The sequence below is a fragment of the Betta splendens genome, chromosome 14 (genome assembly GCF_900634795.4).
Source record: "Betta splendens chromosome 14, fBetSpl5.4, whole genome shotgun sequence".
In the NCBI taxonomy this organism is placed as follows: domain Eukaryota; kingdom Metazoa; phylum Chordata; class Actinopteri; order Anabantiformes; family Osphronemidae; genus Betta; species Betta splendens.
Window position 1 is genome coordinate 4,828,190 of NC_040894.2, and position 21,852 is coordinate 4,850,041.

General features: G+C 48.7%; 2 protein-coding genes across 15 annotated transcripts in view; one reads left to right on the forward strand and one right to left on the reverse strand.

The window, feature by feature from the left end:
- fryb (furry homolog b (Drosophila)) overlaps nt 1-20,020 on the forward strand; it is a 38,527-nt gene extending 18,507 nt beyond the window's left edge. For 4 of the 14 annotated variants that reach the window (XM_055502113.1, XM_055502106.1, XM_055502110.1 and 1 more), the window contains exons 12-65: nt 310-413; nt 502-610; nt 721-807; nt 1,130-1,301; nt 1,370-1,502; nt 1,594-1,701; nt 1,826-1,952; nt 2,341-2,454; nt 2,564-2,728; nt 2,876-2,962; nt 3,051-3,310; nt 3,391-3,580; nt 3,687-3,811; nt 4,390-4,447; nt 4,722-4,813; nt 4,890-5,062; nt 5,203-5,363; nt 5,454-5,564; nt 5,674-5,828; nt 6,000-6,099; nt 6,176-6,347; nt 6,514-6,995; nt 7,150-7,318; nt 7,404-7,494; nt 7,578-7,651; nt 8,310-8,460; nt 8,975-9,078; nt 9,761-9,852; nt 9,955-10,048; nt 10,125-10,344; nt 10,489-10,640; nt 10,764-10,951; nt 11,031-11,125; nt 11,213-11,411; nt 11,493-11,714; nt 11,854-12,052; nt 12,122-12,219; nt 12,347-12,517; nt 12,636-12,776; nt 12,860-13,045; nt 13,140-13,304; nt 13,421-13,495; nt 13,598-13,768; nt 14,337-14,531; nt 14,648-14,785; nt 14,863-15,077; nt 15,339-15,543; nt 15,668-15,817; nt 15,905-16,003; nt 16,106-16,189; nt 16,507-16,524; nt 16,719-16,829; nt 17,085-17,320; nt 17,398-20,020. In XM_055502113.1, coding sequence (XP_055358088.1) covers nt 310-413; nt 502-610; nt 721-807; nt 1,130-1,301; nt 1,370-1,502; nt 1,594-1,701; nt 1,826-1,952; nt 2,341-2,454; nt 2,564-2,728; nt 2,876-2,962; nt 3,051-3,310; nt 3,391-3,580; nt 3,687-3,811; nt 4,390-4,447; nt 4,722-4,813; nt 4,890-5,062; nt 5,203-5,363; nt 5,454-5,564; nt 5,674-5,828; nt 6,000-6,099; nt 6,176-6,347; nt 6,514-6,995; nt 7,150-7,318; nt 7,404-7,494; nt 7,578-7,651; nt 8,310-8,460; nt 8,975-9,078; nt 9,761-9,852; nt 9,955-10,048; nt 10,125-10,344; nt 10,489-10,640; nt 10,764-10,951; nt 11,031-11,125; nt 11,213-11,411; nt 11,493-11,714; nt 11,854-12,052; nt 12,122-12,219; nt 12,347-12,517; nt 12,636-12,776; nt 12,860-13,045; nt 13,140-13,304; nt 13,421-13,495; nt 13,598-13,768; nt 14,337-14,531; nt 14,648-14,785; nt 14,863-15,077; nt 15,339-15,543; nt 15,668-15,817; nt 15,905-16,003; nt 16,106-16,189; nt 16,507-16,524; nt 16,719-16,829; nt 17,085-17,320; nt 17,398-17,656 — 8,052 coding nt within the window. In that variant the 3' untranslated portion in view covers nt 17,657-20,020. Of the gene's footprint in view, nt 1-309; nt 414-501; nt 611-720; nt 808-1,129; nt 1,302-1,369; nt 1,503-1,593; nt 1,702-1,825; nt 1,953-2,340; nt 2,455-2,563; nt 2,729-2,875; nt 2,963-3,050; nt 3,311-3,390; nt 3,581-3,686; nt 3,812-4,389; nt 4,448-4,721; nt 4,814-4,889; nt 5,063-5,202; nt 5,364-5,453; nt 5,565-5,673; nt 5,829-5,999; nt 6,100-6,175; nt 6,348-6,513; nt 6,996-7,149; nt 7,319-7,403; nt 7,495-7,577; nt 7,652-8,309; nt 8,461-8,974; nt 9,079-9,760; nt 9,853-9,954; nt 10,049-10,124; nt 10,345-10,488; nt 10,641-10,763; nt 10,952-11,030; nt 11,126-11,212; nt 11,412-11,492; nt 11,715-11,853; nt 12,053-12,121; nt 12,220-12,346; nt 12,518-12,635; nt 12,777-12,859; nt 13,046-13,139; nt 13,305-13,420; nt 13,496-13,597; nt 13,769-13,956; nt 14,532-14,647; nt 14,786-14,862; nt 15,078-15,338; nt 15,544-15,667; nt 15,818-15,904; nt 16,004-16,105; nt 16,190-16,506; nt 16,525-16,718; nt 16,830-17,084; nt 17,321-17,397 lie in introns of those variants that run through there. The other 10 variants (XM_029172660.3, XM_055502112.1, XM_029172663.3 and 7 more) reach the window with 8 other exon arrangements.
- Nucleotides 20,021-20,130: 110 nt separating this feature from the next.
- On the reverse strand, nt 20,131-21,738 carry zar1l (zygote arrest 1-like). Its single transcript, XM_029172673.3, has 4 exons — nt 21,135-21,738; nt 20,790-20,882; nt 20,633-20,707; nt 20,131-20,517 (listed from the first exon to the last, which is right to left on the reverse strand). The coding sequence occupies exons 1-4, from the start codon at nt 21,708-21,710 to the stop codon at nt 20,374-20,376; spliced, it is 888 nt and encodes a 295-aa protein (XP_029028506.1). The 5' UTR covers nt 21,711-21,738; the 3' UTR covers nt 20,131-20,373.
- Between the last annotated feature and the right edge of the window lie 114 nt (nt 21,739-21,852).

The following is a 21,852-nucleotide window of genomic DNA, read 5'->3' on the forward strand; positions in this document are numbered from 1 at the left end:
TCTGTGTTAGAAGCCGTGCAGCTCACCCATCAACCCGCTGGGTTTAAAGCCCTAAGATCAGCCATCGTTGTGTAATGATAGAAACGCACAGTGATTGATGAGGCTCCTAAAGACAAGCTAATAAAACATAAATGTTGAGAAGACACCTTCTGATACGTGAAGGACAGTATGTGAGGAATGCCTTACAGGCAACTATCTCCTTCATCTCAGAAGCCTTTGTTGAGCTAAGAAGAAGCACCAGGCTGAGGTGTGTGAAAGACAAACACAAATACCTTCTATTTTTTGCCGTCTGCTCATGTTTGAACGCAGAACAAAGACCCCAAGATGGCACGCGTGGCTCTGGAATCACTGTATCGCCTGCTGTGGGTCTACATGATTCGGATAAAGTGCGAGAGCAACACTGGAACACAGAGGTAGCGTGTAGTTACCGGTAGGATGCAAGATTCACTAGACATCCCTGCATTTTTTATTAACATGTCGCTGCTGTGTTTGTCCCCTCAGCCGCCTGACGTCCATCACCTCTACCCTGTTCCCTAAAGGCAGCCGGAGCGTTGTGCCCAGAGACATGCCGCTGAATATTTTTGTCAAGATCATCCAGTTCATTGCTCAGGTAAATAACACTTGAACGCATACATTCTTGCAAGGTGTTCTAGGTTCTAGTGGAGACACTGCACTGTGTACAAGCTGCCTCAGGCCTCATCTGTCTGTATTTGTCCACAGGAGAGACTGGATTTTGCCATGAAGGAGATCATATTTGACTTGTTGAGCGTTGGGAAACCCGCCAAAGCCTTCAGTCTTAACCCTGAGGTAAAAAACAAAGCAGTGCTGCTTTCAGTTTTGTTCACACAATCGCACACACACACGAGCAATAGACCCCCGTGGCCAAAAGGATGAGCTTTCCATCTCTTCTAATATATGTGGTCTTCAGTCAGTCAAGGAAGTCAAACAGCAGCAGACCTTCCTTCAGGCCTGTGGTAATATTAGCATCTTTTCAGCTGTAGCAATGGGATACACTGGCTTAATGATGCAGAATGTCATAGTAGGATTCCCTCCAGAGAACAAACACTGCTCTGCTTTGTGATGTACCTGTCTCTGACATGTCGTAAGGATGCTGTGCTTTCCGTTCCAGCGTATGAACATTGGTCTGAGGGCCTTCCTGGTGATAGCAGATGCCCTGCAACAGAAGGATGGAGAGCCTCCAATGCCCAACACAGGAGCCACGCTGCCCTCTGGAAACTCCCTGAAGAAGAAGAAGACCTACCTGAGCAAGACGCTCACCGAGGAAGAGGCCAAGCTGATCGGTGCGTGCGTCTGAAGGCATTCAGGCTCACCTCAGGCTCTGTGCGCTGACTCTGTCTGTTCCCCACAGGCATGTCTTTGTACTACTCCCAGGTGAGAAAGGCTCTGGACAACATTCTTCGACACTTGGACAAGGAGGTGGGGCGCTGCATGATGCTCACCAGCGTACAGATGCTCAACAAAGAACCAGAGGACATGATCACGTACGCAAAATATGATATGCTGATTGACCTGATGAATGGATTAAGTTAAATAGATGCTACTCATATAAACAAATGTTTCTGTCTCTGACAGCGGTGAGAGGAAACCTAAAATCGACCTGTTCAGGACATGCGTGGCTGCTATCCCTCGTATCCTCCCTGATGGCATGTCCAAGCCTGAGCTCATTGACCTGCTGTCACGGTGAGTTCCAGTCGGACCTCTCCAGCTACGTCTGGTCATCAATGATCATAAAACATCAAAAACTTTATTTCCCATCTTTGCCGTTGAGCTCACATTTGCGTCTATGCCGTCATCTGTCCCTCAGACTCACAGTGCACATGGACGACGAGCTTCGCCTCATTTCCCAGAACTCCCTGCAGAGCCTGTTATTGGATTTCTCCGACTGGAGGGAAGACGTCCTCTTCGGTTACACACATTTCCTTCTCCGCGAGGTAAAACTGAACCTGCCAGTAACCTTCAGCACGTTGGGTAGAACACAACGTGTATGAAGACAGAACACATTTGAGAGGTTATAAAAGCATCCATTGTTGAAAGGAAACAGCAATAACGTATTAGGAATCTTACAAAGTGCTGAAATCTAGGTCAAATTAAAAATAAAATAAACCAAAGTAGGTTGTGAAAACATCACTTGTTTTGTTTCTGTGTTAATTGTTTTAACAAAAGCCCATAAGACTTTGCCTCTAGTTATTCACATTTTATTATCTAAGTAGGTTGGTTTTACATCCCCTTGGAGAATGAGCGTCTTTGCTGCAGAAAGTGTCAAAATACAGCAGGAGTGATTCAGAAAGTCTTTGTACCTCCCTCTGCAAACGATTTCAGGTGCAAGACACCCACCAGGGTCTTCAGGATGCGTCTGTGAAGCTCCTTCTCCAGCTGCTCACACAGTGGAGATTAGCTCTGCAGTTCCAGGGGAAGATGCGCGGTGGCGTTGAGGTTTGTACAACATCACGCTAAGTCCCATGCTAAGACTCAGCTTCGTCCTGATCACGTTCTGTGAATTTCGGTTTGAATGCTGATCAGTGCCGTCTTTCTCCTCCGTCAGGCCAGCCCCAGGATGCCAGAGCGCAGCCCCCACTGCTCCGTGCTGCATGCGGTCGAGGGTCTGGCTCTGCTGCTCCTTTGCTCGTGTCAGATCAGCACGAGGAAGCTGGCGGTCGGCGTGTTGAGAGAGATACGCTGCCTCTTCACAGCTCTGGGACATGCTGAGGTACAGTAGACAACTCGCCAAACCTCACCGTCACTAGACCCAAAGAACCACCACAGACAGAGAACTGATGTGAAAATAGCAGGACGGAGGAAAATCCGTGTGATCACAGATGCATCATATTGATTCTATAATTGTCCGTCCCTCCAGGACGATGACAAGCCCATGATAGAGGTCATGGACCAGCTGAGCCCATCTGTAATGGACAGCATTGTTCATGTGGCCGTCTCTGACTCAGTGAGTATTAACTAAGATTCTTTTTTTTTTACATCATCCAAATCCCCTGTTTTGCTGCAGCGTTTGAGTCTCCCATTCCTCCCCTCAGTCCACTTTGCCTCTCAGCCACCACGTCGACCTCCAGTGGCTCGTGGAGTGGTCCGCTCGACTGGTGAGCAGCTCCTACGACGTGAAGAGCCCCAGCTCCGTCTGGATCTTCGCCCAGTGCCTGAAGGACCCCTGGGTGCTCTGCCTGCACATCTTCCTGCGGCAGGAGCACCTGCCCAAGCACTGCCCCGTCGCCCTGGGATACGCCTGGCCCTACGCTTTCACGCGGCTGCAGCTGCTGCTGCCCCTGGTTGACCCCAAGTACACGACCACACTGCAAATCAAATCATTTGTGTCCACTGTATTATAATAATGTAACACTCGTCCTCATTCTATCTCAGCAGCCCAGTCAATGCTAAGAAGACCAGCACGGCAGGCTCCAGTGACAGCTACATCTCGCTGTGGCGTAACTACCTGATCCTGTGTCTGGGGGTGGCTAAGCCGAGCATCATGTCTCCTGGGCATCTTCGAGCTTCCACGCCGGAGATCACAGCCACCACGCCGGATGGCAGCGTCACGTATGACAACAAGGTGCGACACGCTTTGTCTTATTTTGTGATTTGTTTTATGGCAGGTACCCATATGTATTTCTCATTTCTCGTTTTGCTCTTGTTTGTTTCCTTATTCCTTGTTTTAGGTGATAGGCACCCCTTCGGTGGCATGGCTTTTGAAACAACTTGTCCCTCTGATGAGAGCCGACAGTCTGGAGATCACTGAGTCTCTGGTCCTGGGGTTTGGATGCACAAATGCTCTAGTGTTCAGGTACTCACACAACATACAAAAAAATATTGTTACAGTATGTAGATTAGACTACAATGGAATGATGATTATTGATGACAGATATGTCTTCATATCTTACACAGGCAATGATTTTCTTGTCACATCATGGTGGAATGTATCTGTCTCTACATTCTCTGCTATTTAGTTCCGTAAATGTGCTGCGTGCTCTCTGACATTCAGAGAATAAAAGAAGCAGCTGCTGAATACAGGGGAATTCTTAGAGTGACAGACGTGTATCACATTCTTTGGTAGGACAGAGGTTGCATTGTAAAAGGAGGGTAGGTTCATTTTGAAAGTGATCCTCTATTTTTAACCTGAAAGGTTTTCCAAAAGGTCGCTCATTGTCGACAGAGATTAAGGCCACACCAGACACATTTTCTAACATTTCTGTGTTTTAGGATTAGTGGCTTTAGGACATGTGACATTTGGATTACGGAAGATAGATATCTGCTTTCTTCGCATTCACCCTCTGCCTGCGCAGAAAGGTTTGATCGATGCCGTCAACTCAGCAATGAGGCAGTAAATTGATTTTCTTTCCCTCCATCCTATTCTGTCTACAGGGAGCTGGTGGAAGAACTCCATCCACTGATGAAGGAAGCACTAGAACGCAGGCCCGAGGTAACTCGCTGATGGAAAAAGAGAGGGAAACAAGCTGACTGCACACAAACACAACTTGATTAACTTTACTGGTCCCAGGGCGAAAATCGTGAAAACACACTGCAGATGAAGTCCGTCGTCTTCAAATACGCCAATTTCTGTCTTTCATGTTGCACAGTACAAAGTGCAGTGTATGGTAGTTGTTATTATACTGCTTGTGTCGGTTTAAGGCGGTTTTTGAAGTGTCCGTCATCCCCCGTAATTTATAAAATCAAAAACCTGTGCGCGCTTTCAGAACAAGAAGCGACGGGAGAGGAGGGATCTTCTCAGGCTGCAGCTGCTGAGGATCTTTGAACTGTTGGCCAATGCAGGAGTCATCAGCGACAGGTACAATAATTACCATGTTTCCCATCAGTCACTGTCTCACTACAAAGGTGATCTGTATAAATCTCTCTGTTCGTAGCACCAACGGGGCCCTGGAGCGCGATTCTTTGGCTCTGGGTGCGTTGTTCCTCGAGTACGTGGATCTGACCCGGATGCTTCTGGAGGCTGAGAATGAGAAGGAGCTGGATGTGCTTAAAGACATCAGAGCCCATTTCAGTGGGATGGTGGCCAATCTCATCCAGTGTGTCCCTGGTAAATAGTTTTTTTTCCTGTTCTGTTCCTGATGTATTGTCTCAGTCATGGTAGATTTAGTAGCTGTAGCTTAGATGTGTTTGATGTTTGCCTCCTACTTGACCCTCCCTGTTTCTCTCTTTCTACTCACTGCTGTGCAGTCCACCATAGACGCTTCCTCTTCCCTCAGCAGTCTCTCAGACACCACCTCTTCATCCTCTTCAGCCAGTGGGCTGGACCCTTCAGCGTTATGTTCACTCCCCTGGACCGTTACAGTGACCGCAACCACCAGATCACTCGCTACCAGTACTGCGCTCTGAAAGTAGGCGTTACTCAAACTCAAACACTGACGTGTTACAGCGTTACTTCACAGAAACCTCAGCATTGACTCCATTCAACTTTTATCGCCTAGGCCATGTCAGCGGTGCTGTGCTGTGGCCCAGTGTTTGATAATGTGGGTCTGTCTACTGACGGTTACCTCTACAAATGGCTGGACAACATCTTGGCCTGCCACGACATACGAGTAGGTCGACTCTGGGACTTACGCTCGTCTTAAATATATTTGGTCTTATAATAGCGTTTAGCATCCGGTGCTTGTGTTTCTACTACATGATGATTCCATTTTGTACTAGGTGCACCGTCTGGGGTGTGAGGTAGTGATCCTGCTGCTAGAGCTGAACCCAGACCAGATCAATCTGTTCAACTGGGCTGTGGACCGCTGCTTCACTGGGTCGTACCAGCTGGCGTCTGGCTGCTTCAAGGCCATCGCCACGGTCTGTGGTAACAGGTGGGAATCATGCCCCGCTGCTGTTTCCTGTCAAGAAGCTGAATTTCTGCCTGCTCTGTTTGAACATGCATGAAATATTCCCTATATAAAAATACCTAAAGTTTTGCAAGATGGATCCAACTTGATTTCATGATGACAAGTAACTAATAGGTCTTTTTGAATTTATTTCAGGAATTATCCATGTGACCTTGTGACCCTGCTCAATCTAGTGCTGTTCAAGTCCTCAGACACCAGCAGAGAAATCTATGAGATATCCATGCAGCTAATGCAGGCACGTTCACGTTCACAGCAGGCGACAGAGGCGCTACTTCAGTGGAAAGACATGAACATCAATGATGTGTCTGCAGGTGCTGGAGTCCAAGCTGTGTGCGTACTCGAAGCGAATGGTGGAGCAGAAGCCTGGTAACATCCTGTACGGCACACACGGCCCTTTGCCTCCCCTGTACAGCGTCAACCTGTCTCAGCTCTCCATCCAGCTGGCCAGCATGTACCCAGAGCTCACGCTGCCGCTCTTCTCAGGTCAGTACTTGATTTGTGCTCAGGTTTTAAAATACTGGCATTATTTCTGTTACATCTAAGAGGGTGCAGCTCTTCCTCCGGAGCTAAGGAAGCATCTAGGGGCTAAAATCCCATTCCATTCATTAAAAAGTAAAGCAGGGAGTTTTTTTTTTTTTTGCTCCTACAGAGGTGAGCCAGCGCTTCCCCACCACCCACCCTAACGGCAGACAGATCATGCTCTCCTACCTGCTCCCCTGGCTCAGTAACATCGAGCTGGTGGACACAGGGCTGCTGCCCCCTGCATCCAGCCCATGCACACCGGAGGAGGAACCTCGCGGGCAGGGACAGGGGTTGTCTTCCAGCCTGAGGGGCAGCGGCTGGGGCTCCCTGCAGGCGACCTCACTGGTGCTCAACAACCTCATGTTTATGACGGCTAAGGTGACAGAGCAGCGTTTGTTATGGCCCGTTCACTCCCAGCCACGTCTTCCTCCTTTTCAATGGGTTTTATTCCTTTACGTTCAGTACGGAGACGAGGTTCCGGGCCCAGAGATTGAGAATGCCTGGAATGCGCTGGTGTCTAACGAGAGGTGGAGTAACAACTTGCGGATCACTCTGCAGTTCCTTATCAGCCTGTGTGGCGTCAGCAGCGATACCACCCTGCTGCCCTACGTAGGTCTACACACTAACACAGTACCAGCACCAGAGTTAAAAACAATATAAAATGCAATGAAATAAAGGATGCTTTGTCAATACTACAATTATGGGTAATAAATACAGCACATCTTTAACATTAGTTAATATTGTATAACTGCGTCTGTTTTAGATCAAGAAGGTGGTGATCTACTTGTGTCGGAACAACACCATCCAGACTATGGAGGAGCTGCTGTTTGAGCTGCAGCAGACAGACCCAGTCAATCCTGTGGTTTTACACTGCGACAACCCTCCCTTCTACCGCTTCGCTGCCAGCAACAAAGCCTCCACCTCACAGACAGGTGGAGTTCCCGCATCAGTCCCTAATGTCCAGCCATGCTTTCCTTTCTATGCTGACTTGGCTGAACCGTGTTGTGTCTTGTATAGGCACCACTTCCAGCAGTAACACTGTGGTGGCGGGTCAAGACAACCTGCCGGACACTGATGACAACAAGCTGGTCAGAGACAGCGAAGAGCGGTCAGTATATGAATATTTTGTGTCCTCGCATGCACCGTGTATCAATCTCCGTATCTAAACTCTGCGAACGTTACGGGTCTCAGCAGGGCCAGGGCTCACAACAGACTGGAGTCTCGCTACAGCAACAGCTCCGGAGGCTCGTACGAAGACGAAAAGAGTAAGCGCCTTGGTTCTCATGGGAATAAATGTACGAACCTGCTGAACTGGACACGCAGCCTGTGGGTGCTCGCGGCGGTCTGTTATTCATAGAGAGCTGCAGGACATGGATTCCTCCTGTCACTTCATGCTGTTCACCACTTTAATCAACAAGACTTCATGCAAATCTTTCCTCATGTGAGGAAACCTGGGTGCTTCATTGTAGTTGAACGACATTAACATTTGACTCAGAACGAGGATCACCACTGTCCCTGTGACGCAGATAAACTTTGACCCCACTGGTTTATCTTTAGCAAGCATCTGTGCTGGGACAGTTCCAGGCATGAGTCTGCTGCTGCAGCCTCCATGTGACCATGCAGGGCTGGAAGCCAAGTACAAGGAGAGGACAGTTTCTCAAGAACTGGGCCTTTTGTGTCTGGATGGGGAGCATTTTATCAATTTGACAGCAAACCACCACATTTGTTTTAGACAATATCCACATTGAGGTTTGTAAATGACCTCTCACATGAACTATTTGTCATTGTCTTCATTTTGAATTGGGAGGACATTACTGTACTGCTTGACAGACTGTGTATTTAAAATAGCTATCAAAACTAAATAGTGTGTTAGTGTCTGGATATTTATGTTGACTAATTCCTGGGATTGCTTTGTGTCTGTAGCTGATCCTCTTCCTCCATATGCTGGCTGGCTGATGAGTGTTCTGGAGACCAACCGCCCTCAGCCATTACCCATGCCCGTTAATGGGGGCTGCTGGGCTCCTCTGGTTGACTACCTTCCAGAAACCATAACACCTAGAGGACCTCTGCATAGGTATTAACAGACACACATAACATGATGGAAACACACCGTGCAGACAGCATCCAAAGAAACTGTCAGAAAAAACAAACACAGGATGGACCAGTGATATTATGAACAGAGTCGGCACGACTCGAAAGTGTTTTTTCACGCCGACTAGTTGTGCCTACTCCCTCTAATTGGGCCCAGACAGCTGCTATGTGGAGAATGCATGTTGAAGGACATCTACTCATTCTCTCTCAGCACCTTAAGAGTAATTCATGATTGAAATGAGCCGAACTACTCTGGCTTCAGGCTGGATTTAGGGTGAATTCATCACATGAGCTAATTGAATTATTTATTGGCTTTAATCTCCTCCCAGATTTTATCATGTTGTCATTCGGTAGTAAGAGAAACCTCATAGTTCCACAAACAAGTCAGACAAAAGAGTTCTGAGTTCATGGAAATCAGCGTCTGGTTCAGTCTGTTTCTCACGTGCCTTTGTTAAATGATGAGCTGTCAGCAGATGAAAGCGTGTGTCTGTCTCCAGGTGCAACATCGCAGTGATCTTTATGACTGAAATGGTGGTGGACCACAGTGTGAGAGAAGACTGGGCTTTACACCTGCCGCTGCTGCTGCATGCCCTCTTCCTGGGTAGGCATACACACACACACATTTGGTTTTGGTCCTCCTGCTGTACGAGTAGGAAAAAGAGGAGCCATAAAGTGGAGTCAAAAAACAAAGATAAGATCAAAAATCATTGCCAAGAGCAGTTATTACACCTCAACACATGCATGATTTTAGTAGCGTAGGAATTTTCTATGACGTCTTAACCTGCCGTGTTGTGACAACGTAATCTAGACCCACATTTCAGGACAGATCATTCTTTAGTGGCACATAGATAGACGCATTCCCCAGGTCCTGCATTTATCACCTTAACTGGATTATCTAGGGAGGATGCCACCCCGGCCGTCGCAGACATGCAGCCATGCGTTCTGCATTCTGTGCATACTCAGCCTCCAGCTCAGATTGCTCATTGTCATCAAATTAGTGATGACATGCGCATCAGGTTGTAAAGGAATGTTTGCGTGTGGCGTTTCACACATTTTGCTGTCATGTACTTGAAAAAAGACTAGGTCCTTAATAAGGAGTTCTCATAGCAACCAAAAACACGATGATGTTAATAATAATGTGCAGGGCAAGAAACTGTAAATGAGCATTTTGGTGCATATGGAAATAAACATTAGCATCGGTGATCATTATTCTGATGGTGCGATTTAAGTTTTTGTGCAGACTCTCATCTTGTTTCTTACTGGTTGTGTGTTTTGTTACTCAGGTATGGACCACTATAGACCAGAGGTGTATGAACACAGCAAACGTCTCCTTCTCCATCTTCTCATTGCTCTCTCCTGTAACAACAACTTCCAGGTATTCATTATCATTGTGCCACGTTATCACAGTTCACACCGGGGCGGTTGATCGCTATTTTGAGTCAGGAGCCACTGACGGACTCTGCTTGCTTTTCTGTAGGTAATAGCCTCCGTTCTGATGTTGACCAGAGAGATTAGTGACAACAAGACCCTCACCATTAAGTCCAGCTACCACACAGAGTACCAGCAGTCACGTACGTGGAAGTTACATTACAGTACATATAGAGCAGCACAGCAACCAACTCATCTTCTCTTGTCATTCCCACTTAGACGCGCCTGACTTCCTGCGGGAGTGGCAGGCGTCTCCAGTGGCAGATTCCGGCCTCAGCTCCACTTCCAACTCATCCTCAGCCAGTCTGGGCGGCGGCAGCGCTGCGAGCAGTGTTGGAAACTTACCCCTTGTAACGCCCGATGACCTGGAGGACCTTGAAGATACGCCCAATGAGACCGACGAGAAGACACACAAACTCATTGAGTTCCTGTCCACCAGGTACGCCACCCCCACTGATCGCTCTACATGTGCCTCTGCATTTAGCCAGTAGCTCCTCAAGTTATTAATTACATGTGATGCCTTGGAGTTTTGCTGTGGTGCATGTGTAACATGTATGTGGTGCTACTGGTGGCGGGTATACAGTGCCTGGAGTACTGTGTTGTTGTTGCTCAGAGCATTTGGGCCGCTGTGGGTGCACGAAGACATCACACCAAAGAACCCCAACTCTAAGAGCACAGAGCAGCTCTCTAACTTCCTACGCCACGTTGTCTCTGTCTTCAAGGAGTCCAAGTCCGGTGAGAAAGTGCTACAGCTTGTATTCAAAGATGATTTGTTTAAAGCCCTCTTTATTTTCTGATTTTCCTCCTTCAGGCTGCAGAAACATAGTAGTAACAAATCTGCCTGTGTGTCCGTTACAGATTTCCACCTGGAGCAGCAGCTGAGCGACGTGGCTTTGCAGACGGCTCTGTGCAGCTCCTCGCGACACTATGCCGGGCGCTCGTTTCAGATTTTCAGAGCCCTGAAGCAGCCGATCAACAACCACGCCGTCTCTGACCTGGTCTCGCGCCTCGTGGAGGTGGTGGGAGAACACGGGGACGAGGTGCAGGTGAGGCTGAGCAAGAGGCCGAGAGGGAGCTGCTCCTGCTTTGCTCGTATGAGCTTTGCTCACAGCAGGTGTGTTTCAGGGATACGTGATGGAGGTGCTGCTGACGCTGGAGGCCGTCGTGGTCAATCTGGCAGAGTGTCTGAAAAACAGCGACCTCATGGCAGCTCTCACCAGGTACACGCCTGCGTATACGTCTAGTGATCCGATACAGGGAAACGTGGAAAAAACACATTCATGATCATTTCACTGTTGGATTCACAGGACGTCCTCACCTGACTTTGTGACTAGTGACAAACTTATGAACAGAAAAAGCACCGGTCAGCTGAACTTTCCCGGTCCCGGGTTCGTTGGTCTGTCGTCTCAGCGCCACCAGCGCTCCTACTCGGTCCCCAAGAAGTTTGGCGAGTGTGGCAGCCAGTTGAGCGACCCTCCACGCAGCGCAACTCTGGACCGCATACAGGTGAGGGAGGACCTCCTTAACACAGTACACGGAATGCATTCATCACAGCAGAAACCGATTATCTGTCCAATATGTGACCAGGCCTGCAACAGTCACGGCCTGGCCCGAGTCGGAAGAACCCCCGGCTCCTGCACGTCGTCCACTAATCGTATCGATCCCAGCGTGCTGTCCGATCCTGCCCACGTTTCCCACCCGTCAACGATCCTGGCCACAGTCTTCTGGGTGGCGGTGTCACTCATGGAGTCGGACTTCGAGTTTGAATATCAGATGTCACTTCGACTCGTTCACAAGCTGCTGTCAAAGGTAGGTGAGATGGAACAGGCTGATCTGTAACCGTGAAAACAAAAGAGGAGTGGAAACGTTGACCCCTCCAGCTCCCAACCTTGGTTCAACCTCAGCAGCAGAACCAGCTTCAGTTCAACGCATTGACTTTCTTCCCCAGGTGCCGTTAGACCGAGCGGAGAACCGCGAGCGCCTGGAGAAGCTGCAGGCTCAGCTGAACTGGAGCGGGTTCTCTGGAATTCAGCAGCTCCTGTTGAAGGGTTTTACCTCCCAGACCACGTCCGACCTCACCCTCCAGCTGTTCTGTCAGCTCACGCCGGTCTCGCGCGTCCCCGTCGTAGACAGCTCTCAGTCTATAGGTGGGTACCGCACACCCGACCGCTTTGGGCTCATTAACGTCTGTAACTGAATTCGCTCCTCTTCTTAAGGTTTCCCGCTGAATGTGCTGTGTCTGCTGCCACACCTGGTGCAGCACTTCGGCCACCCAAATCAGTTTTGCAAGGAGAGCGCGGAGAGGATTGCACAGGTACAAAGGCTTGAAACATTCAGCCATGCCTCCACTGTCGTCCACTTCACTTTGGTTGGTTAATCTTTTTGCGTATTAAAGCTTTTGGAAGAGAGTGACGTTGCAGTTTTCTGCTTCATTCTGTCAGGTGTGTTTGGTGGAGAAGAACACAAAGTTGTCCCATTTGGCCCATGTCATGACTCTTTATAAGACCCGTTCCTACACACGGGACCCGTTCTCCTGGGTCAGTGTGGTTTGCCGCTACCTTCATGAGGCTTTCTCTGACATCACACTCAGCATGGTCACCTACATGGCCGAGGTTAGTGCTAATAAATACATAACATGGGTAACATCAGCTTCATGATGATGTGGAAGAGTGACAGGAGTTATTTATGTCATGCTTTGTCACTCACTGATTGTTTGTGTCTCTGCTTTAGCTGCTGGATAAGGGGCTTCCCAGCATGCAGCAGTCCCTTCTCCAGATCATTTACTGCCTGCTCAGCCACATGGACCTCACTGCTGTACAGCTCAAACAGTTCAATGGTGATGTCATAAAGACCATTGAGAAGTTTGTCCAGGTAAATGTCCCGCAGCGTTTTCCTCGTGCCACACGTTTGGAGCGCTCTGTGTCTTACATGTTGTGGTTGTTGTCACCTCACAGACCGTCCACTGGAAGGATGCTTTGAACATCTTAAAGCTGGTGGTGTCACGCTCAGCCAGCCTGGTCCATCCAGTGTACGGCCACACACCAGGTGACCTTTCCAACCTGGAGGTCAGCAGGGTGTGGGACGGTTCAGCGAAGGCACTGCCTGGGAAAACCCTGGATTTCACCTTTGACATCTCAGAGGTGAGAAACAATAAATTGACACATCAGCATTTCGCTGCTACAAGGTCTGCATTTTGTAAATGCGGTCCCAAACTATTAACTGTCTCCTTCACAGACTCCAGTTATTGGGCGTCGGTTCGACGAACTCCAAGGTTCAGGAGGACGGGAGGGAAAAGCCAGAGCCATGGCTGTGACCCGCAGCACTTCATCCACTTCCTCTGGATCCAACTCCAACACCATCCTGGTGCCTGTCAGCTGGAGGCGGCCGCAGTCGTCACAGGTGCAGTTAGACCTACATTTGTAAATGCAAAATCCCCTAATTTCAAAAGATACCACAGATAAACATGGACGAGCCTGTTTCTGCTTCCTGATTATTGATTTTTCCCCCACATACAGAAAAGAACCAGAGAGAAGCTGGTGAATGTTCTGTCTCTTTGTGGGCAAGAAGTTGGACTCACCAAGAACCCATCTGTAAGCGCCTCCCATCTCTTTGTGTTCTGATGAACAATAGTAACAGTTGTAAGGAAATTTCCGATAATATTGTTACCAATGCTTCCGTGTCTGTCTGTTCAGGTGATCTTCTCATCGTGTGGAGACTTGGACATGATGGAGATACGGGAGAGCGGCGTCTCATCGGAGGAGGGAGGAACCAGGGAGGACACACTAGACGACACCGCCAGTGAGCAGCAGTTCAGGGTTTTCAGAGACTTTGATTTCCTGGACGTGGAGCTGGAGGATGGAGAGGTACGGGTCACATGTCATAGTTACAGTGGGTACAATGAAATGTCTGTCTCTCCTTCCCCTTTCTTTTATTGTGTTTTCAGGCTGTCCTTCTTTAACATCAGCACATTGAAATGATATTTCTCTGCCTCTGGTCGTTGTCTCTCTCTCAGTCTAACTCTGTGTCTCTCTCTCTTCCCCTTGCTGCCTAGGAGCTCCAGGTAAGGTCTCGTCTACTGAGCACGTATCTTAGCTTCTATCAGCGCTGTGGCTTGGTTGCTGGCTCTTTTGTTTCCCACTGATAAAAAAGCTTTTTTTTTGTATTCACAGCTTGGTTGCAAAGCTACATGTCTGACAACACTGCTGTTTGTGTTGATGCAATGACATTGCATCGTCTTAGAGATAAAGATCATCATGTTGGATGCAAATAGTTTTTCCAGCCTGTTTTCATGCCATTAGCAACCATTCACTTCACACCATGTGCTTCTTCTCAGACAGCAGCCGTTCCTTTTGTTGAGGGCTTAACTAAGGTGTTCATGCTGCTATTGTCTCTGCTGTTGTCTTCCAATGTGTATGTATGTGTTTCATGCAGGGTGAGTCTCTCGATAACTTTAACTGGGGCGTTCGCCGGCGGTCTCTGGACAGCACAGAGCTGGGCGACCTGCTAGAGGAGAGCCAGCACTCAGGCAGCACCCCGAGTCTGGGCCACGAGGACCCGCACGATTCAGACGAGTCCTCAGAGGAGGAGGAGTCCTCCACGAGCCAGAGTCTTTCTCACTCCCAGCTTGTGCGTAGCGTTCGATACAACAATAAAGCCTGAAGATTGAATTGTCTGTAATTACTCAGTCTGACTAAGTCAGTCAGATTAATTTAAAGTATTTTCAATTTTCCTTCGTGTTTCAGACGAACCCTTCTCCATCAGAGGAGACCAATCACACTGATTCTTTATCGACTTCCTACGACACATCTGCCGACCTACAATCCCTCAATGCCACTACACCTGGCCAGGGAGCCCTCCATGACGAGCACAGTGGCCTGCATGTGAGGAATAATACATTTATGTACTGCACTTACACATTCACGTTGTCCCCAGTAAAACAGCATCCTCTCCCCCTCAGGCGAGGGTGTGCGGCGAGGACGAGGACACTCAGGCCCAGGATGACGAACTGTCGCTGAGCACCAACGAGCTCCCTCACGGCTCAGACTGCGGTGAGAGCTTCACCCTGGAGTTAGCGGGACAAGCGCAGGATCATGTGCCCAGTCTGGACCACAGCCTCAACCCTGACTACTGCCAGCCACCACTGGACTTCCTAGACCCCAACTGTCTGCCCAGGTAAGTCTTTAGTTAAATTTGGCATTTGACTTATATATATTCTTCTAATTTTGCAGGCAAATTATGTTACAGTTGATCAAAATCTAAATTTCTTTTAGCTCTCAATAATTGCTAATATTTAAATGAGGAAGAAGAATCACATCATCCCCCTCATGCAGCTCATGTCATGTATAATCCCATGACGTAGCTGGGCACTTGATTTTAATATAAAACCCTTTTTTTCTTTGTGCGCCAATTTCCTCCCCATTTCCATGGCGACAGCTTGCGTGATGATGTAGATGACTTGGAAGACCTTGGTTTTCCTCCTCCCCCCTCTCCATTTTTTTCCGCCATCTTGGCAGCCTTCCAGCCGACAGTGTGTGACGATGCTGAGGAGGCGTGGCGTTGTCATATGAACCAGCTGGTGACAGACTCGGATGGGTCCTGTGCCGTGTACACTTTTCAAGTCTTCTCATCTCTATTTAAGGTAAAACATTCATAGTTAATTGTTGATATGTTTGTGACATTTTTTTCTTTTCATTTAAAATTTGGCACCCAGTACAATTTACATGTATCTGAATCAGTGAAATCGTTCATAACTGTTTGTCCAGAACATCCAGGGGAAATTCTGCTCCCTGACAACTGATGTTGCCACATATCTTGGCGAGGGCTTAAGGGGCATCGGGTCAAAGTTCCTTAGGTCGTCACAGATGCTGACAACATGTTCGGATTGTCCCACGATCTATATTGATGCCGAAACAGTGAGTTTTGATGGCAGTGATTGCTGCAAATAGAGATCTCAGTGTATTTAGTCAAATACACAGATTTTTTCTTGTTGTTCTTTCCAGATTATGTCCTATGGCCTCCTTGAAAAGATGAAGTTCAGTGCGCTGGAATTGCAGGAGTACCTGGATACCTACAACACCAAAGAGGAGGCTGCTGTATCGGTAACTGTTCTTTTCTAATAACATAATTCTTGCCACATATGTTCCCATTTATCGTATCTTTTTCTCATACTGCGTATATATATATTTTTTCTTTACCTTCAGTGGCTGAGGAATTGTAAGGACACGTTTCCCAGGTGCCCCGGTGACAGCGTGGTTACGTGCCAGCCTGGAGATTCAGAGGAGAAGGTACGGGCAACCTATTCCCAGTTATTTTCAGTGTAACAAACCCATATCTTGTGTTTACGTGCAGAGACCTATGACCTATAGGTTTGTGCTTTGTATTTGTTTCTCCCTGCTTCTGAAATGTTTGCTCCCTCTGCGTGAATGCTGTGTTCTCTATCATACTCCCAGCCGTCAAATACTAATTGGAATAGAAACTGATTGGGGTTTCATATACTGACTAATGCTTTCTAGCTGGTTTATGCTGTGCAGTGAATGTGTTTGACTGATACTTTGTCTTCTCACCTCACTCTGACGCCCTAACACGCTCTGTCGCTGTCTAGCAAATGGAATCGCTCGCTGTAAGTTCTCTTGTTTCTTACCTAAGTTTCTCTGCTGCCCTAGTTTCCTCTGTAATATCATCCTTAATTAGCTTTAGCACAAGATGGTCGTTACTTGTGCTATTTGTATTCTTGTGCATGTGTGCGTGTTGTGGTTGTGTTGTTGTGTCCATGTGGTCTCTTAGTGATGTATATTTTTGTGTGATGTCTTTCAGCAACTGGAGCTCTGTCAGAGGCTTTACAAGCTGCACTTCCAGCTTCTCCTGCTTTTTCAGTCCTACTGCTCACTTATTGGACAAGTCCATGCCATCAGTTCAGTGCCTGAGGTAAATCGGTTCAATCCCCAATAAAAGAAAAACACTTTCAACACAGATTTTTTAGATTAAATTAGTATGTACATCTATTTTTGGTTTACGTAATATTTACATAGATTATTAAATTTCCAGCTTGTTGGATAAAGTCCATGTTTCTTGTCTTTACATACAGTACATACATATCAATGACATACCACTTATTCCTTTTGTGATTACACCAAAGCTCACACACACTGAGCCCCAATCTGTTTCCTTTCCATCTCGTAGCTGCTGAACATGTCTCGAGAGCTCACTGATTTGCGGAGCAGCCTACAGGCGGCGGAGGCTGCTGTAGCCAGCGACCTGGAGCACAAGCACCTGGCCCACACCCACGCACACGCCACCCAGGTGGCAGCCATGGTTGTGCCCAGCTTCCCCACCTCCGAGGCAGCCGTGCAGGCCATACTCGAGTGCCTTAAGAACCACGAGTTCACCAAAGCTGTGCGCTACATACAGGAGTGCAGGTGAGGAGCTATTACTATATTTGTTAAAAAGCAGCAGTCCTCCAGACTCACCCTTTTCTGCTTTATCCTATTCTCAGGAGGCAGTGGCCCAGCGGAGTGTTCGGAGGCAGCTCGGAGAGCGAGGTCCAGACGTTGCTCAATGTCTACTTTCGCCACCAGACGCTGGGCCAGACGGGCACCATCGCGCTGGTCGGCTCCCGCCAGGACCTCAGCCTGATCTGCTCGAAGCTGCTAGAGCTCAACGGGGAGATCCGCGACATGATCCGCCGCGCCCAGGGGTACCGGGTCGTCACAACCTACCTCCCCGACTCCAGCGCCTCCGGGACCAGCCTCTGACAGGAAGCCAGGAGCCCCCCACCCCCTCCGTCCCCACCCGCACCGCTTCCATCGCCGCAGCCGCAGACGCTTCCGAAGGCGTGCCCCTCGCTGGCTGCTCAGCCTGCTCTCACAGAGGACGCCCAGCACCCCCACACATGGCCCCTGCCTCCCCCCGTGTGTCTGCTGCCCCGGCTGAGCAGCGCCAGGCACGTCCCGGCCTACCGGCCTACTCTGCACTAGGATCAGAACCATGTTTGGGTTATGACCCAGACCTGACGCCGCTCTCTTCATCTTCGTCCACCGTGCAACCGGACACGTCTTCGCTTGATTTTCCCAAACCTCCGAACCTGTTCTCACTACACAGATGCTCAAACCCTCCAGGTTTTACACTGCCACACACACAAGAGCCAAGACGGAGTCATCCCAGAGAGAACACCAACCTTTACTATCCTTTCAGAGGACGCTTATCTCACAGGTCACTACTATCTCATTCTCAAAGCACCAAACAAACTCTTCCATTCAACAGCCTCCCAACCGTAGCCTCTGAACCCAACTTGCTCACACACACTGACACAAATGCGTCACCCATTCCGCCTCTGGGCTCACATCTCCCCCATTTCCCCCACTCACCATGCCATCTCTCACTCCATGATACAGTGTTAACACACGGCCCTGCCTCGTGTTCAGCCCTCTGCCCTCCCCCACCTCCCCCACCGTGTCCCCCTGCTCCAGGAAGGCCTGCAGCGTGGGGCTGTTGTTGCTCCCTTGGTGATGCTGCTGCGCCTTTATCTCACTACCTGGGCAAGGTGGGGCACGCCGCCCTGCCCCTACTGAAGGTAGGGGGGCTCCTGAATGCTGAACCATCAGACGTCCAGACCTGAGACGTACTGTCAGACCTATAGAGAGTAGACCTCTATGAATTCCTCACCTGAAACTAACTGCACCTGACCAACCTTTCAATCTTTCTCTCTGAAAAAAGGGGAAGATGTGGAACCTGCTGGATAATACAAACTGCTGTACTCTAAAAAAGATGACATCATGCGAGTGCGCCCGTTAGAGAGCTGCATTGAAAGATGAATGCTCTCAGAGTCCTGCTTGATGGTTGTCATTCAGAATGTAATGTGTGCTGCACCTGAGGGCGCGTGGAAGCTCTTAGCTTGGATTTCTAACTTCCTCCCAGAGGAAATCAAAACCTGATTGAACTTGACTGTTGCTGCCTCTTTCAGGAACGATGTAGTTTGCTGGTAGTAGCACTAGAGACTGAGAAAACTACCCGCGACACCCCATATTATCAGTGGCAGAGTCTCTCCGATTGCACTAAATGGAGCGTTGGTATTTTTAAAGCGCGTTACAGAAATGCTGTTACGTTACTGTTTTAGTTACTGAGAGACGAGGCTGTAACTTTTACCGAGAAGGAAAAGCCAAACGCTAGAATACCTTTTCTCTCCTGCTGTGTCTACCGTGTTGAGAGGAAACTGTGCAATGCATGACCCAGTGAATGCTTTCTACTGTACACTAGTGTCCCTTTCGCTCCATATAACGTCTGGCCTCTCCAGACTGACTGAAAGCCTGATGGACAAGGACCGGGTGCAGGACATTGGAGCGGACCCCATTGCTCTGTTTATATTTTGTAGCTGTGAACCACCTTACCCTCCGATTAGCCTTGTAAACACTGGTACACTAATCTCACCCTCTGTGTGCGGCGTACACTCCTGTGGCTAGTCGTGGCATCATTAGTGGGTGTACACACTGTAGTTGTCCACACTCACCGTGTGTTCACACGCCATGAGGATGGTGCGTATATTTGCCCTCATCCCGTCTCTGTACCGTTACGTAGGGACACACAACCACTGTAGCAAACGTTTGTGTGTGGTAGTTACCGCAAATGCTGACATTCAGCTCATTGTTGAAACCCGTACTACTGAAGTTGAACGCTTCCCATCATTGGCTCCTTTTGTGACTCTCCATCTTCTCAACCAGTTACTTGCCCCTTTTACTGTACAAATGTCCTTTTCCTATTTATATTTGATCAGCTATAAACCACTCATTTGACTTGGGTTTTATATGGATGTTTGTTCTCAAACTGCCATGCATGCATCTGTGTACTGTATGGAGTGTTTGAAATATTTAACAGAAGTTTTATCTGAAAGATCCATTTGTATGAGGTACAAAAGGGAGCTTTAAGCTCTTGTGGGGATGTTTTCTGCCCTTCTGTGTGTGGGAGAATGTGTGTGCATGCCAAACAAATTGCACATTTTTAGCTTTTTAGATGAAGACTGTAGTTTTTTCCTCCACCTTGTAAATACTTTTACAGCCTTTGTGAAGTTGTTTTCAGTTGACGCTCTGTACAAGTCTGTGTCAAAGTAAAGACATATTCAATGATCTGTGCTTGGATTTAATACAAGTTCTATAGTTTATAGACCAACCTTTCAGTGGTGACAACTGAATTAGATGAACATTAATGTGCAAATTTGATAAAGAATTCCACTATGTTTTTAAATGCAGCATTTAATTACCTTTATTCCATCTTACAAAAATAGTTTTAATTTACAGCCAAGCACCAGAATTGTGAGGAAAACAGTTATAAGAAGTCGCCTCAAACAATCGAGGCAGAGATTCACCCCCTCTTCAACTTGCTGGTTGGAGAATAAACTCGTCTCTAACCAGGTCCACCGCTGGAGGCAACTTCTGTTTCAGTGTACGGGCCTTTATAGGTGTCGGGAGGTGGCGACGCCTCAGACGATGTATTTGAAGCTGTAGGTGGCGTCGCAGGACAGCCTCATGCCTTTGCAGCGGCAGCACAGGTCCTGGCGGTGAGGCCTCTTCATGTTGATGTGCCTCTGCTTCTTCTCGCAGCTGCAGCAGGTCTGAGAGCAACCCTGATGCAGAACAAGAGACCGGTGGGTGACGGGAGGAACCAGAACCAGACCCGTTGAGAGGCAGAATGTGTTGCTACGTTTCTGCTTTGTACAAAATGGGTAAAAGCTACTGAACCTTGCAGAGGATCGGCTCCACTCTGTAGGGATTAAACCCCACCTGACACTTCCGGCAGAGCTGCTTGTAATACACCTGACGAGTTGAAAGTAGATCATTCAGACTCCATCTTAAATGAGTAGTTGATTAAACATTATAGCAGCAACTGACCACCTACCTTGCTCGTACCAGAGATGCACCAAACATAAGCACTCTCCCACCGGATGTTGCACTTTTTGCAGTGGAAAAAGCCATAGCGCTGCTCCAAGAACTAAAGGTGGAGATAGTTCTGATGAATGAGTCATTCTATCAATAAAACATAATGCCAAACTCCAAATTTATGATCAGACAGAACGCTGCAGATTTGATTCACTGCTCGGAACCAAGCGCCAATTGCACAGATAAATCTCTATACAATGAGTCTTACTGAGCAAGTTTATGTCAGTACCGAAACTTGGGTCTTCACATTTGTCGCTTTAAAAAGCAGATTAGCGAACACGTGTTTGTCGACTCCGGAACCCACCTGGAACTTGGACCCCCGTGACGCCTGGTGGAAGGTGGTCTTGAAGCCCTTGGCCGCGTCGCTATAATCCGCCTCCTCGTCGGACTCCTCCCGCTCGCCGGCTTCGTCCTCGGCCTTGATTTCGGCGCCGTCGTGGAGCTTCTTGAAGAAAACCCTGCGGTCGAACACCGGCGAGTAGATGGAGACGGGCCGCAGGAAGCGCAGGTTGCCGACCGGCGGCGTGTTGCACGGCGCCTTCGCGTCCGCTCTGTGACGCTCCGGGCTCCCGGGGCACTTGGGGGCCTCGGGGTGGTCGCCGTCCAGGCCGAACAGCGTCTTGGGACCCAGCGAGCACTGCACGGTTTTGTCCACCTTGGCGTTGACCTGCACGCCGCACTCCTTGGTGCTCGCTTTCTTGGGTGGAGGCGGCAGACTGGGGTTGACCTGGGCCAGGATGGCTTTGCAGAGCTCCAGGTAGTTGAGGCCCTGGGGCGTCATGAAGCGGCCCTCCCGCTTTCCCCACCCCAGAGCCGGGGGGCCGCAGACCGCATTGCCGTAGACGTTGATCGGGGGAAACGTGGACAGGAACCCCTCCATCCTGGAGCCGTGAAACTTGTCCGTATCCGCCTCGTTCCCATTTATCCAGTTACCCTCATAGCGTTCTGATTGGTTAATTGGAACCAGGGGCGTTTAGGCTTTTAATTAGGCTGCCATAATATACAAAGTAGAATATTATTTC